The sequence below is a fragment of the Ambystoma mexicanum genome, chromosome 1p, assembly GCF_040938575.1.
Source record: "Ambystoma mexicanum isolate Mex_15411 chromosome 1p, UKY_AmexF1_1, whole genome shotgun sequence".
Taxonomy (NCBI): domain Eukaryota; kingdom Metazoa; phylum Chordata; class Amphibia; order Caudata; family Ambystomatidae; genus Ambystoma; species Ambystoma mexicanum.
The window spans coordinates 1,384,012,252-1,384,029,057 of NC_090921.1; the positions used below are offsets into that span (position 1 = coordinate 1,384,012,252).

The 16,806-nt window shown below is 48.9% G+C and overlaps 1 protein-coding gene across 1 annotated transcript in view; it reads left to right on the plus strand.

The window, feature by feature from the left end:
• Positions 1-16,806, plus strand: part of NETO2 (neuropilin and tolloid like 2) — a 530,310-nt gene that overhangs the window by 462,270 nt on the left and 51,234 nt on the right. The window contains exon 8 of the mRNA XM_069607060.1: positions 13,332-13,445. Coding sequence (XP_069463161.1) covers positions 13,332-13,445 — 114 coding nt within the window. The remainder of the gene's footprint in view (positions 1-13,331; positions 13,446-16,806) is intronic.

Below are 16,806 nucleotides of genomic sequence, written 5' to 3' on the forward strand. Positions count from 1 at the left end.
CACAAGCAACTGATTTGGAGTTGCTAGGACTCCAGCAGGGCGATACTCCACTTCTCACTTACTTAGCCAAGTTCAATCAATTGGTGGCAGAGACTGGATGGCCAGAAGACAAAAAGGCTGCCGTTTTCTATAAGGGTTTGTCTGAATCTTTAAAGGACACTCTCTCCACTGTCCCCGTCATGCCTACTGCCTTCCCAGAACTTTTGGACCTGGTTCTTCAGATTGATGCCAGAAAAGTCGAACGAAAAGGGGAGAAAAGGCCTGTTCCCTATGTTCCTCCACATTCGGACTAAGAAGTGGGGGTTGAACCTGAACCCATGCAAGTTGGAGCCATACGGGGCCCTCTGTCATCTACGAAACGAGAAAACCGTAGAAAGAACAATCTATGTTTCTGCTGCGGCTCCTCAGACCACTACATACACTCTTGTACTAAGCCTCCTACGACCAAGCTGGGAAACTTCAGAGCTCGGCACTAGATGGGACCCGCGTACCGAGTTCAGTCCCACAGGGATCCTGAACCTCTCAAGTGCTTATTTCGGTTTGCTTATCCAGTCATCTTGTCTTGTTCAGGCAACAAGCCTTGGGCCTCTTTGACGGTGTTTGACTCTGGAGCCATGGGCAATTATATGGACATTCAGTATGCCAGGGATACGGGCATACCCACAGTTCCCAAGGAAACACCAGAGGTGGTAAATGTGGTCGACGGCACGCCCTTGGTGTCAGGGTTGGTGACTGAGTGCACCCACAGCATGGTCATGACTACGGAATCTGGACACATGGAATCATCATGTTCAACTTGATCGCCGACCCGCAGTTTCAAGTCATTCTAGGACTTACTTAGCTTACTAAACACAATCCCAGTATCGACTGGCAACAACACGAGATCTGTTTTGTAACAGAGTATTGTGACAACTACAGCTCATCTGATGCTGTCGGTAAGGTGCCCAATCTGTGTTGTTCACTTCTGGACACCGCCAAGGTAATTGGGGCTGTTACCAACACTCCAGTTCCAAAGGAATACCAGGCCTTCTTAGATGTCTTCGATAAAAAGACTGCTGACCAGCTACCACTCCACAGACCCTATGATTGTCCGATAGACCTAATACCAGACAAGAACATATCTAATGGTTGTGTTTACTCTCTCACACAGAAAGAGGACCTGGTTCTTAAGGAGTATATCAAGAAGTCCTTGCTTACGGGGTTCATCCGCCCGTCCAAATATCCCACAGCCTCTCCTTTATTCTTCATGCCTAAGAAAGAAGGAGACCTTAGGCCCTGCATCGATTATCGGGCCTTGAATGTAGCCACCGTTCGCAACCAGTACCCCCTTCCCTTGATCTCAGTCCTTCTCGACCAGCTGGGCTCCTCTGCCATCTATACTAAGCTTGATCTTCGGGGTGCTTATAACCTAGTTAGGATTCGAGATGGAGACGATTGGAAGACGGCTTTCAAAACACGCTATGAACTGTACGAATATTGTGTCATGCCATTTGGTCCCTGCAATGCCCTGGTTACTTTCCAAAATTTCATGAATTACATTTTTTGGGATATGTTGGATCAATACGTAGTACTATATCTAGATGATATTCTGATTTACTCACCCAACTACCACGAACATGTGAAACACGTTACATCTGTGCTTCAGCATTTACGTGATAACCATTTGTTCGCCAAAGCTGAAAAATGTGTCTTCCATGCACATGAAGTCGAGTTCCTGGGCTACAATTTAACCACTGAAGGCGTTAAAATTAGCAAAACCAAGGTCCAAGCCGTTCCAGATTGGCCCACGCCTTCCACTGTGAAGGAACTCCAATCATTCCTTGGTTTTGCCAACTTTTATAGCCGTTTTGTAAGATCTTTTTCCCAGGTAGTGGCACCCCTGGCGTCCCTAACAAGCAGCAAACGGCTGTTTTTGTGGTCTGATGATGCTCAACGGGCATTTCTGACCTTGAAATCCACCTTCACGAACTCTCCGATTCTGCAGCACCCGAATCCAGCCTTGCCTTTCCACGTTGAAGCCGATGCCTCGGGTATTGCGGTAGGGGCTATTCTGTCTCAGCAGTCTGCGGACACAGGCATTCTTCATCCTGTAGCCTATTTCTCCAGAAAGCTCACTTCCTACGAGCAGAAATATACAGTCACAGAGCAAGAACTCCTGGCCATTTGGGACGCATTCAAAGAATGGAGGCATCACTTACTGGGTGCCTCACATCCGATCCAAGTATACACAGATCACAGGAAACTTCCAGCCATGAAGTTGGTTAAGTGTACTACCACAAAACCTGCGCGTTGGCACGAGTTCTTTTCTATGTTTGATTTTGTGATCACGTATCGCCCTGGTCATTTGCACTCAAAGGCAGATGCCTTGTCTCGAATCTATGGCGACTCTTCTGTGGCTAAACCGGAAGGCAATCTATTGCTTCCGCACCAGGTGGCATGTGCCTGTACTCCTCAACCCTCCTTACGCAACAGCCTTCAGGGATGGGTATCCGGGCAAACGGCTGAGATTCAGGAGTATAATCTGGATATCATTCATGACCTCCCTTATATCCAAGGACGTTTATTTCTGTCATACGTCACGTCTCGTCACACTGCCTTGAGTTGGTGTCATGACTCTTTGTTTTCTGCCCATCCTCATACACAAAAAACCATAGACTTGCTACAAAGATGGTGTTGGTGGCCCTCCATGTCGCGTGACGTAGCCGTTTACGTCTCTTTTTGTGCGGTCTGTGTCCAGTGCAAGGCACCTCGTTCCAAACCTATAGGCCTGTTGCGCCCATTGCTGATTCCTTCTCGTCCATGGACAATGGTTTCCATGGATTTCATTGTGGAATAGCCCTTGATTCAGGGCTACGACACAATATGGGTGATCATCAACTTCTTTACTAAAGTAGCCCTGTTTGTCCCTTAAAAGGGTCTCCCTTCAGCTCCTGCCTTGGCTGATTTGTTCTTACGGCATGTGTTCCGTTTCTTTGGCCTTCCCTCAATCATTGTATCTGACAGAGGTCAACAATTTACCTCGCACTTTTGGAGGGCTCTTACCTCGTCCTTCGTTATTGAGGACCGCTACTCCAGTGCATACCATCCACAAACCGACGGGCAAACGGAGCGTCTCAATTCCATCTTGGAACAGTATTTACGGTGTCTCATTCTTCAGCATCAAGAGACATGGTTGTCTGTTCTGGGCACGGCGGAATTTGTATACAACAACTCCACGCACACATCCACCGGTTCTTCCCCTTTCTTTGCTCTATATGGCCAGCACCCACGTGCTCTGCCTCTGGATACCATCCTGTCTCTTCATAATCCAGCGGCAGTAGACTGCGCTAGGGAACTCACTACAGTCCATAGGAATGTTAAACGTCAGTTGAGGCAAGCCCAGGATGCCGCCAAGGCCTTCGCTGACCGGCATCACAGTCCAGCGCCGGAGTACCAGGCAGGCATGTGAGTGTGGTTGTGTACCAGGAACCTCTGGTTGCCTGGACGTAGAGCCGTTCTACCTCGGTTTCTGGGTCCATATGTAATTACTGCTGTCATCAACCCGATGGTTGTGAAACTGGCATTGCCTTTGGCATGGCGCATTCATCCAGTTTTTCATGTGTCTCTCCTGAAGTTTGTTCCTAGCACTCATCTCGCAACCCCTGTTGCTCCTCCTCCAGTGCCGGGTTCGGATGAATACGAGGTACAGTCCATTCTTGATACCAGGACCCGTCGGGGTGTTCGTTATTTTTTGGTTGATTGGAAGGGCTATGGTCCCGAGGACCGGACCTGGGAGCCTGAGTCCCATATTCATGCTCCTCATTTGCTGTCCCTTTTTCTTGCCTCTCGGAGGGTGGGTGCTCCTTTGGTGGAGGACACTGTTAAGAAGCTGAGATCAGGCAGACGCTCTCGTACCCAACTGACATCCCGCCGTACTATCCCTGCATGATCAAGACCTCAGGGCGGTGGAAGATTAAGGGCTCATGACATATGCAATGGGATCTGTGGCCTCTGAGGCAATTTTTGATTATTTAGATTTGATGGTAATGCAGTGGGGTGAATTGACAATTGATAACCCACTGATGTTATGTGGGGACTGGAATGCTAGGTGTGTAGACCGAGAATGTGGACCAAATTATAAAAAGGTACATGGGAAAAGCATCATGCAAGACCCCTGCTGTGGCATCCAGTGATATCTTGATAAAACCCAGATTATGCTCATAGCCAACAAGAGGGTACATAGGGCAAGACTGGAGACAGACCTGGGCATAATTAACTATACGTCAGCATATAAATACCTGGGGATTGAAGTCACCCCTTCTGGATACGGGAAGCTGATTGAAAACAAAGCCACAGCCCCCAGGGTCAACCCGCTTGCTGTACAAATATCTACAATTGCCAGGGCACAGGCAGGGTTCCCACTTGCTCTAGTTATCCAGTTAGTATAAATAATGCTTTTGCACGGAAGTACTATATAGACTTGAGGCCTTAACATTACCTAACTTAGCATGGACTAGGAATCCGGTGTTCCGCTCACGTGACTTGCAGTCATGTTTTCTAAGCATTTAAGCACCGCCTCTGCTGCAGTTCGGTGCTTCTGAATTTGGAGGTTTCCTTGTTTCTATGTGCTTTCGTTTTGCTTTTCTTGGTTTATCTGAACACTGCCTTCTCCACGGATTTGCCTTGCTTCATCCTCTGTCTGCATTGACCCCCTCGTTACCAGGACTCTTGGCTCGTTCCTTGGATTGCTTCTGCTTCGTCCTCGGTACTTCCTGCTTGCCTGTTGTCGGAACTTCTGGCCCGTCCCCTGGATTGTCTTTGCTTCATCCTCGGTCCTCTTCACTCGCCCGCCCGTTACCAGGACTCTTTGGATCTTCTTTTTTTTTAAATGTAACATTTTATTGGCATTTATAAACAACAGAGGCTTCATTATTCTTTGTGACATGCTTTTGAGTAAAACATAGTAAACAAGAAAAAGAAAACATGCCTCAACTGAGGTAAAAGGAACAAAAAGACAAAACGAAAGGGGGGAAAAATGGGGGAAGAGTTCCGGGGTGGTCCGGGGGAGGGGTTGCGTCAGTCTCAGATCGAAGTTACAGGGTATGGGTGCTGTGGTTGCGAAAGGGTAGGCAGCCATGTGTGCCGGTCCAGGGGGCCGCTAGGGTGTTAGTCCATTTTATTTAGCCAGCGGAGTGCTGGAGGTTGTCTGGCCACTCCCGGGAATCTTTCCACAAAGTCCAGGAATGGGCCTCAGGTGCTGTGGAACTTGTTTTGGTTGCTCAGGCGAATGGCGGCAATTTTCTCAGCTTCAGCGATGTCCCAGCATTTGACCCACCACACAGGGATTTCTGGGCCTTCCTGAAGTTTCCACACTTCCACACAAAATTGAAATCTTGGCTGCCGTCAGTAGGTGTGTGCAGAGGTCCGCCAGGTTGCCGGTCATCGGGAACTGTCCTTCTCCCGTGTCTCCCAGTAGGATATTCCTGGGGTCCCAAGGTATTGATAGGCCTGTGATCTGTCGGATTTGCTCCAGGACCTCCGTCCAGAACTTCTCTGCCTTCGGGCATTCCCAGAGGAGGTGGAACAACGTTCCTGTGTCCGTGCAGCCCCTCCAACAGTGTGGCTCCCTCTTTCTTCGTTACGCATTTAGAGATCTTGTGTGTTCTTCTCCAGATGTGCTCCCACCTGGTCCTGTCTAGTTCATGGCCTAGGTCTCTCTCCCACCGTGTCATGTAGGGCTCCTTAGAGTCGGGGTCTGCCCTGTCCAGCAGCCTGTACAGGGTGGAAATCTTCCCCCTGGGTGGGGTTGTCGTTAGCGTGAGCTCCAGTGCTGTCAGTTCTCTGTGCCCATGTATTCTCATAAAGTCATGTGATAACCAATGACGGAGCTGGGTGTAGTGAAACCTCTCGGTTTCTGGTACCTGGAATTTTCTCATGCCATCCACGAAGGTGAGTAGAGAGTCTCTTTCATAGAAGTCTGCTACACGCTGCAGGCTGCCCGCCTTCCGCTTAGAAAAAACATTCTGCCCTTGGCCTGGGGTGAAGACCGGGTTCTCCCAGATCGGAGAGAGTGGACCCACCATGCTCCTGTAGTTCCATCTCCTTGCCGCCTGTTTCCAGCTGCTTACCATGTTCCTGGTGGTCGAGAGGGGCCCGGCGTTAGGGGGATTTTTGGGCCATGTGATATGTGGGAGGGATTCTAGTGGGTATTGGCTCCAGCCCTCCTCCAGCTTTAGCCAGCGGGGCTTGTTGATGCTAGGTTGCAACATGAATGCTGCTGAGAGGTGGGCGGCTAGGCAGTACCTTTCGACCTCAGGGACTCCCAACCCTCTGGACCCGGGGCTCCTAAGTAGGACTTTCCTGGTTACTCGAGGCTTCTTGCTCCCCCAAACAAATTTTAGCATATTTGCTTGCAGTTTCTGTTTGGCTTGTTTGGGTATTGCTACCGGGAGGGCTTGGCAGTGGTAGAGCAGTCTAGGGGCCAAGTTCATCTTGAATGCTGCGATTCCTCCTAGCCAGGATATTTCCTGATCTTGCCAGCGGGCCATATCCGACTGTAGATCCTTCAGCAGGGGCGGGAGGTTTAGTTTGTAGGTGCGTTCTGCTAGCTTCGGTTGGCGGACGCCTAGGTAATTTAAGTGGGATCTGGCCCATGGGATTGGGAGGCAGGCCGCTACAGTGTCCAGCGTTGCACTTGGAATATTGATGCCCAGTGCAGTGGACTTCGTGAGGTTGATTGAGAACCCTGATGCTGATTTGAAGCTGCTTAGCTCCTCCCATAGCGCAGGGAGGAATGTGCTTGGTTGCGTAAGTGTTAGCAGTACATCGTCGGCGTATAGGGCCGCTTTGTAGATATCGTCCTTGAATTTGAGGCCTAGGATTTCTGGGTTCTGTCGGATTCTGGAGGCGCACGACACCATTGACAGGGCAAAGACAAGAGGCGACAAGGGGCAGCCTTGGTGTGTGCCTCAGGTGATTTTGATTCTTGGGGATCCGGCACCATTGATCCTCAGGGTTGTGGTGGGGTGCTGATAGTTAGCCATCGTTCATTTCAAGAATTTCAGGCCAATTCCGTAGCGACACAGAGTCTCCCTCATATAGCCCCAGTCCAGCATGTCGAACGCCTTGTGTGCGTCGAGCGAGGCCACCACTAGGTCTTCTCCAGTTCTATTGGCTGTCTCAATGATGTTTAAGGTGCGCCTGATGTTGTCCGAGGTGTTGCGCCCGGGAATGAACCCTGTTTGGTCCGGGTGAATGAGGTCTGGGAGGAGCCCGGTGAGCCTGCGTGCCAGTAACTTCGAGAAGATTTTGGAGTCTACATTCAGTAGATCAATTGCGCGGAATGACGCAAAGTTTTAGGTTTGCTCCTGGTTTTGGAATCAAAACTGTGACCGATTCCACCATGGAGGTGGTGGTGGAGCCAGTTTCGAGGAAGGTGTTGAAAAGTGAAGCTAGGTGGGGGGCCAGGATGTGGTTGTATTTCTTGTAAAATGGCGCGGGCAGCCCGTCTGGGCCAGGAGCCGTGTTTTTCATGGAGCGGATCGCTTTAGACACCTCCTCTGCGGATGTAGGGTCTTCCAGAGTGTCCATCTGTGGGTGGCAGGGTGGCCTTGGGATCGTGCTAAGGTAGGCGGCGTGTGCTGCCGCTTCTGTAGGGTTCCCTGACATTACCTTCCTATGGTGCTCGGTCTCGATGGTCATCTTTTTGGCCTCAGAGCAGCATGGGGTTCCGTGGGACTGCAATGTTGTTCCTGGTGTGTATTTTCTTGAGCTTATGTGCTAGTAGACGGTTGGCTTTGTTGCTGTTCAGGTAATAGTACTGCTTCCTGTATGTCAACGCTCTGGCTGTACGGTCTGCCAGGTGCATTTCCAGGGATACTTTAGCTTTGCGTAGCTCATTCCATGACCTTGTTAATTGGCGTTGTTTGTGGTTTGCCTCTTTCTGTGCAACCTCCGTTTCCAGTTCTTCTGATTTTAGCTGGTGCCAGCGCCTGTGTGCTGCTGAACAGTTCCTGGCGACCCCTCGGATCACTGGCTTCATGGCATCCCACACCATAGCGTCTGTAGGCCCTTTCCCCATGTTCTCCGTGAAGTAGTTAGTGAGGGCTTCCGACAACTCCTGGCTGTCTGCAATGTCCTTGAGGAGATAGTCCTATAGCTTCCAGGCTCTGTCTCGCTGTCTTGGTAGGCCTTCTGTCTGGAGCTGCGCTATGACTGGAGCGTGGTCGGAGATCACTCTCAGGCCGATGTGGATGTTCACGATGCTTGGGAACAGCGAGCTAAAGATGAGTAGAAGGTCTATCCTGGAGAGACCCCTGTGGACATGCGAAAAGAAAGTGCAGTCGCAAGTCTTGTCGTTCGCCAGCCTCCAAGCGTCAATTGTCTCTGTCTCTCTTAGGAATTCCTCGAACCCCAGTGCCTACGTGAAGTCTGTTCCAGTGGGCGGCAAGGTCTTGTCAATAGTTGGGTCCGGGGTGAGGTTGAAGTCCCCTCCGATAAGTAGTTTGCCTTCGGCAAAGGACGATATGACTGGGAGGATCCTACGTAGGAAGCGCTCTTGGGCTTCGTTTGGGCAGTAGATTGCTATGATGGTTATTGGGAGCTCAACCAGTAGGCCTTTAATCATTAGGAACCTGCCCTTGGGGTCCCGTTTGACCGTGACCTTTGTCAGTGCCGCTGATTGACTGAGCAGGACTGTCACCCCTCCCCTCTTCTGGCCAGAGGATGCGAAGTATCTTTTAGGGTACCTTTGGTATTTGACTCTCTGTTCGTCCGCGGCTAGGAGATGGGTTTCTTGTAGAAAGACTACATCCGCCTCCAGCTGGGTCAGGCAGTGTTCCACGGACTTCCGTTTCCTGGGGGAGTTGAGGCCCTGGACATTCCAGGTGATCATGGTCAGGTTCTTAATGGATGACCCTATTTCAGTGTGGGCAGTTTGCAGCTAGTGGGCACCATCATGCTCCGCTTATTGCCAGCCTGTGCGGGCGGCTGCCAGGTGAGCTGGGACCTGTGTTGGGGGTCTGTCCCCCCCTCGGTGTCCACCCCTCTATTCCCCCCATTAACACAAATCTTGGTCAACTGGGCCAGCCTTCGACCAACGGGGTCTCCGGCTGGGCCAACGCAGTCCTTTGAGGATGAGACCCTTAGGCCTCTATTATGTGGCAGTGAAAGCTGTATGCGAGGTTGAAGTGTTGTTTTACATAAGGAATTCGGTGCATGTCCAGTGTTAGTGGCTGGCGTCTGGTTTTTGGCGATGCTTGTTGGTTCCGGGGGAACCTGGGTGTCGGTGTCGCCCCACCTTAGCCGTCGTTGCTTGGGCACTTGCCTTTGAGTGGGGGTCCCCTGATTCTTCGATGGCGCCTCTCCACCCGGGACCAGGACCGGTTAGAGTTCTGCTGGTCTTCTTGGTCTGAGGGCACTTCCTCGTTGCTGGCTTCTTCCCCTGCTGCCGGGTTCAGTAGTTTTTCAGCCTCATGCAGTTTACGTATGTGGCGGATGCTCCCATTGAAGGTGAAAATCAGGGCTGTGGGGAAGCCTGGTATGATACGCCCTTTTCCCTCAGCCATTCCGTCACTGGTTTCAGTGCTTTCCTTTTGAGGTGTGTGGTGGCGGCGAGATCTTGGTAGAGGGAGATTGGGGTGTCCCTGAACTATATTCGCTGGGAGCTCCTAGCCTCCTGCATGATCTCCTCCTTGACCTTGAAGTAGTGTACTCTTGCCAGGACGTCCGGCGGGGCCGAAGCGTTGGATTTAACTCTAGTTCTTGGATTGCTACTGCCTTGCCCTGTGCTTACCTGATTTCTGCACCAGGCTCTAGAACTGAATACTCTCGTCTGGTTTTCATCACCATATTGCCCCAGCCAGCACCTGTCACCTGCAACACCAATAACCCTGTCACACTTCAAGGATTTCTTTGACCACTGTCCCCATCACTAGGACTAGAGACGCTATGCAGCTAAGTGCTGTAGGCGTACGCGTGCTGTCGGGTATAGGTCCTTGGTGTGCACCACTTGGATTCTTGTCATAGACTTTGTTGTAGGCGTACCCGTGCCGTCGGGAATAGGCCTTGCTGTTACTGGACCCATGGACTAGTACAACATTAACCATTCCACATCAGGGAAAGGTGTAGTTAATTCAGGGTTCTTTGTGTTCCTTTTTTCTTGATCCTGTTTGCTTATAGTGCTTATCCTGTCATTTCAGGTCTGGCCTTACTGCTATATATCAGGGCATTTTCTATTCTACCCACGTTTCCCGTGTCTTTTAAAGAAACAACTCCGGCACAAGAGCTGGGTCTACCTTCCCATAGATTATTGGGATTGATCAGCAGAGGAGAAGTGAACTAATTCCTGTTTACTTCTCCCGTTAGGGTTGTCATGGGTGTGTGTCCTGCCTTCCGACCGTTAGACCCCTCTGTCTGTTGATATCCAAACAGCAGTGGGTTCCAACGGTGGGAAGGGTTCATCGGCTACTGTCTCCAATCAATCTGTGTAACATCCTCGCTTCTCCAGACCCATTCCAGACGGAAGGTTAGCATGTCATTACAGAGAGATTGGGCTGATGGGGGTTCTCCTGCTCCCTCTGAGGTAATTGCCATTTTTGTGTCATTCTTTGGCATATTTTGGGGTTTGGAAATGGAGGTCACTGGCTGTGTTCTGGGCTGGTGGGGTGACAAAGAGAAAATAAATCTTTACTTAATAAAACAAAGTAAGCACATGACAAATTAACTCTCAACTCACACTGCACCATCACTTCTCAATACTTCCCTAAATCCTAAATGATTTGCATCAAATCCTCGCTGAGGTAGCATAGCTCAGCACCAACGCGTTTGTCTTGGAAGCATTAGCACAGCACAGGTTCGAATCCCGACCTCCCCTTGGAAACCACTCCTGGCTTTAAGCCTTTGTAAATGAACAGTTTGCAATGTCCATTGTATAATGAACAGGCGTTTTATTAATGGCCATGCCGTGGCCCATGTATGTGTTGTCTATAGGATTGTGTTGAGTTTTATTATGCATGGGTTATTCTGTGCATATCATTCTGAGTGTGTTGCTGTGGGTCACGGCGTCTATGTTATGCGCATGTACTGTACTTCAAAGTGCGTATAATTTTTACAGTCTTACTGTGTAAGTCTACTTTTCTTTCTTGAGTTTGGCTGATCTGGTTTTTTACATTTTTTTGCGATGAGCATGAGTTCGTGAGGACTAGGAATGTGGTAAAAATCTTAAAATTCATGGTAACAATTATGCGATTTGCCGTGCGAAAACATGTTTTTGGTGGCACAATTGAAAAATCAATGGAAAAAACACATATTTTCAACATGAAAACGTTTATGAATTTGGCATGAGAGTTCTGCCAGGATAATAATGTGTTATTTATATAGTGCCTTAATCCAAAGCGCTCTACAGAGAACATATTTACATACAACATCACCCAACTGAAATTGGTACTCATTTATCGACCTGAGCAGGATGAAAGGCTGAGTTGGCCATGCCAGAACTCGAACCTGCGACCTGCAGATCACCACAGCAAGCACTCAACCCGCTGAGCTATCTTACTGGCAGGATCAATTGCTTGGCGAATTTGGTGAACATTCATTGACTTGAACAAAAGATACGTAATACATAAGAAACGTTTTTTTCATTTTCCTATGTACCCTTAGGTGTATAGTAGCAGCACAAATAGAAAAGCTTGTTGTTTCAAGTAGAACTGCTTACCTGGCATTTTGCCCCCCTAGAGAGTCATCAGAATGGTCAGGCAAGTGGCTAGTGCTAGGGACGGGTGGATTATCCGGCTAATGTACAGCAGAAACAGATGTTGGAATCGGCAGACACGCCGCAGTTCACCATCAGCTACTGCTTCAGGGATTGCCTGGTGGAGGCCCGCCCTCTTCTCTGATTGGGCAAATCAAAGAAACGGGAGACGCTCCCGACTAGCAAACTACTGCCAATGAGGAGGCCAGAATGGCCCAGCACTCTGTTTTAAATCAGCCCAAGCAAAGTGCGCAGTACATTCCTGCCTTCTGTTCCTCTTTTTCTCTCCCTCTCCCCAGCTAACCTCCTTTCTCCTTGTTTCTTCCCTCCCTCTTTCTCTTCCCCAACCTACTCAGTTTGCTGACAGGTCACCTGGTGCACCTCCAGAGCCTCACGGGCCCCAGTCTCCTCCGCAGGTCCTTCACTTGCCTCCGGGCCTCTGCACTCTGCTTGGCACTACTGCAATATGCTCCATGAGGGGGGCAACCACTCTGCACTTAACCCAGGCCCCTGCTGGACTGAGTGCACTTTGTCCCCCTCCCCTTACCTCGAACTTCCGGTTCTGCGCACTTGCACAGCCTTGAATGTACTAGGTGTTAACAAGTCTGTCTGTCCGGTCCTCCCTCTTTCTCCCCTCCCTTGCTTGGTTGTGCCTGAAATACTCATGCATAGGCGCATTGGATGACCAACCACCAAGCAATCTGAAATATCACCGGGCCTAGTACTGTAGCACTGCAGTTTATGTTCTGTATGTTCCTTTCCCTCTCCCCCCCTTCTCTCCTAACTCCTTGTCACACACTTACACTAGTAGATATGCCTCTGGCCTAGTATGCTAGTCAGAGGCATTGCTATGGGGGGGCTGAAGCGGCTATAGCCCCTGGTCTTTTGGGTGTAGCCCAGGATAGAAGCTGAGCGGCTACAACCAAAAGGTGAGCTAGCCCCAAGTCCCAACATTCCTAGCATTAGCGTAGCCCCGGATCTTTTCCAGACCTAGCAACACTCCTGATGCTAGTTGTTGTTGTTTTGATCATTCAGAATTTTCAAGGCCTACAAATGACTACTGTATTCCCTTGTTCCCTTTCTGCTCTGAAGCGCTTTGAAGCACTTCACTTGTGTATAGCGCTTTACAAATAAACAATTACAATTGTGATTGGACAATTCGTTTGCATAATGGGCTGGATTCCATGATGCAGATTTTGGAGACAGTCTTTCTTAGAGTCTGTTGCAGAAGTTTCAGGAGCACAATCTGCCTCTTATGATGTGCTTTTTTGGCCAATTACCAACTAGTGCCATAGTTCAAACTGGCAACAGGAGAGAGAGACCCAAGTATGAATGCATTTTTCTGGAGCTCTGCATCTTTTTTCTGTGTCTATGAAAGTGCAGTTCTAAGTAGAGCGTTTGTTGTCGTTGCTGTTCACCATCCAATGCATTATACCACCCGGCTCTTCCAGTTCATGCACAAGTGGTGCATAGTTCAAAGGCAAGTGTTTCTATAATTAGGCCGACCACACAAAAGGATGCCCTCTGTCTCTCCCTGTACCCTTGCAGTACTTCTATGTTTCTATGGACTGAACTCTACTCACCTGACTTTCTTTCCTTCCAGCTCCTTGCACAGGAAGCAGTTTCTTTTGCCACAGCAACATGTGCATCAACAATTCCCTGGTCTGCAACGGAGTGCAAAACTGCGCCTACCCCTGGGATGAAAACCATTGCAAAGGTAAACCTCATGCCGCCTGCACTGTATTCTAGATCATCTACGCTCACCTCGCCTGCATTTCTGCTCACAATCCACAGTAGCCCGTCCAGAAGTAGAGCGGAGATGTTAGGGGGCATCTTAGCCAAGGTACAGCATGTACTGTGGCAGCAGCCTAAGGCAAATGTGCAGTGGTTTGCGGGTACATTTCCGATTACATCCTGGGACTGGCTAAACTACTATTCAAACTGCAGTCCTAGGCTTTTCAAACTGCAGTCCTAGGATTTTCAAACTGCAGTCCTAGGCTTTCAAACTGCAGTCCTATGCTTTTCAAACTGCAGTCCTATGCTTTTCAAACTGCAGTCCTATGCTTTCCAAACTGCAGTCCTATGCTTTTCAAACTGCAGTCCTAGGCTTTTTAAACTGCAGTCCTAGGCTTTTCAAACTGCAGTCCTAGGATTTTTAAATAGCAGTCCTAGGCTTTTCAAACTGCAGTCCTAGGCTATTCAAACTGCAGTCCTAGGGTTTTCGTTACAAAGTTCTTGTCACAGGATTAACACCTATTCTGTTAAACCATGTGCATGGTGAAGGCGGACAGGCATGAACAGCAGCCAGAAATGCCCGGACCACCGCCACTGCACCCAGGGGCAAGTCAACCTGTGGGCGCCTTTGCTGGGATGGTGGGTGGCAGGCCAAGGGATCATTTAGACCAATGTTGGTGCTTTTGTTAATACTGCACCCCAGTATTAAAGGTATTGAATTATTAGTCCTAGTGAGGTTGGGGTGGTGGGCTCACTATCGCCCACCTAGGATACCCTTTCCCCATCTGCCGAGTCTCCAGCTCCATCTTTGCTCTGACACCACTTGCTGTCTCCCATGCGTGGCCCAGGGCCTTCTCGTCAAATCGCCAATGCTCGTATGATTCCCTCATTTGAAGAGGAGATGACAACAAGAAAAGGCAGTCATTTCAACAGAGGCCTCCCGGCCCTGGAGTCCACGAGGGGGAGACAGGTGGGGCTGCATCACAAGTTAATCTAGTAATAGGAAAACACCAGTTGCGAGGCCACAGTGTAGTGGAGGGTGGCAGTGGGACTGTCCAAGCATGAGACTACTGTGAGGTTTGCATCTCCCATCCAACGAGTGAGAGCTGAAGGGCCTGTTACCAAGGAGGTGCTCTACGGTGCTCTGTGCTGTTTGCCTCCTGCATTCCGCACCTTGAGGAGCTTGTTTGTGGAGAAAACAGGAAAGTTGACCTGAAAGTGAGTGGAGAGTGGTCAAAGGAATGGATGCACAATTGTAGAAAGTGGATGAAAGTGTACTTTTAGAGGCTAGTGGCATCAACAATCAGCAGAGAATCCTTTGCTCACGTTTATAGGAGGAAGGGCCGGCCAAGTAATCTTCCAGGACGCATGTCATACTCTATAAAGAGAAGTGTCCGAGGGGGTTATTAAAATCTTGTAGGGTTCGCTATCTAGCAAGGATTAGGCCAAAATGACCGAGGTCAAAAGGACCAATTACCAAAAGTCCAATTTGTTTGCATATGTACATGTGGGGGGTAAAGTTAATAGAAAATGTATAGGCGTAAGGTGGGGGGATGTGGGGGTATCCCCCCACATATATATATATATATGCGAACAAATGGGGGGAAAACAAAAAAACAGACCTTTGGTAGTCGAACTTTTCTACTCAGTCATTTCACGCAGATCCATCTAGCAACAGAGGTCATGCAGTATATGCAGTTAGATCTAAAGATATGTAGTAATTATTGTAACTAAGTGAAGAGACGATGTTTCACAAGCAACAACATGGTATTTATCATTTGATGAACACATTCATAAACTTGTGCACAAAACAGAAGTGCTTATGCAGTTTAACTCACTGGATATGTATTTACAGGAACACATAGCAACCACGAAGAAGAACAGATAATACATAAGTTTACGAAGTTATTAAATCAATGGGCCTCATTACTAGCATTGCGGTAGCCGTGCATGTATGACAGGCACGGCTACTGCCATGCTTGCAACCGGCACCACCACCCGCGATTGGGCAATAACCGGCCCATTACAAGTTTGATGGGCCAGTGATTGACCATTCGCGGATGGCGGTATTGCCGGGCTCCCGATCCCCATTCTGCCCCATAGGGCAGAATGTGGGTGGGGAGCATGGATGCGCCGGCACCGTTGATAACGGTGTTGGCGCAATTACGAGCTATGCTCGCGGGTGCCGCACAGCCTGCCAGGTAACACCTGGCGGGCTGTCAGGCACCCGCATGCATAACTCGTAATTCGGCGGGAAGGTATGAACGGTGCCGGTGCCTTACCGGCACCGTTCATACGGTCACCACCAGCATCATAATGAGGCCCAATGACTAGACTTGCTGACAAAGACTTTATATTGGGTATGGCTTATTATGTATGGCTTATCATACATGGGTAGTATGGCTCAGTGGCAACATGCTCGTCTTGGGAGCGAGATGTCTCAGACCAACACAGATTCGGGTCTGCGGTTAGTAAAAATCCAATTCTGATTATATACATATTTTTACAGAAACAACGCAAGTTAAGAAAGTGGTAAGATGAGCCAACTTATCATAACGCAAATGTTGATCTCATTGTTCATACCTGTTGTAATCTGATGTGTGTTGTCCTAGGCAGAACAACAGGGGTAACTCTGATTTAAAATTGGTGTCACTTCCCACACTCATTGAATTTCATAGGTTTTGTTGCGACAGGTTGCTTCATCTTAATTCTCTCTCAACTAAAGTTTTTTCACTGATTTCAATGGTTTTGTTATGCTATTTCTTCTCCATGGCTTACTTGCCATGGCCTCTGGCCATGGCCATTATCTGCTCTTCAACAATTTGTATAAAAGACCTTGGTACACTGGCCTTGGTCTTCAGCCATGTGCAATAGCCAGAGCCTCCAGCTGGGGGTCCCCTCACCCCAGAAATGTCCCATGGTGACATAATCGCTATCTCCCTGGTGGTACCTTGTGTTGCATTGATGACTGGGTCATTCAATGTTCCCATGGGAATTCTGCGGGATTTCTACAGTAAGCTGAAAACAATCCGACTCAAAGTGTGTTCTCCCACCCCTATTTGCTCCTTTTTCTCCTCCACACCCTACCCTTTCATGAAACCATAATCTTTCCCTCCTCCAAATATCATATTGAGCCCTGATCTTTTTGGAGTCCCACTGGATTACTGCAGGAATCATGTGCATCAAAAAAGTAATGGCAGGTTTTTATTTCTGAAAAGTCACAATGCTGCAATAAACATGGGAGATATACACATATCTTTTGAGTCTTAGGGGCAAACCCTCCATCCGTTTAAAAAAACCAAAAAGCTACTGAACAGATTTACACCAAACCAAAAAAGGAATAT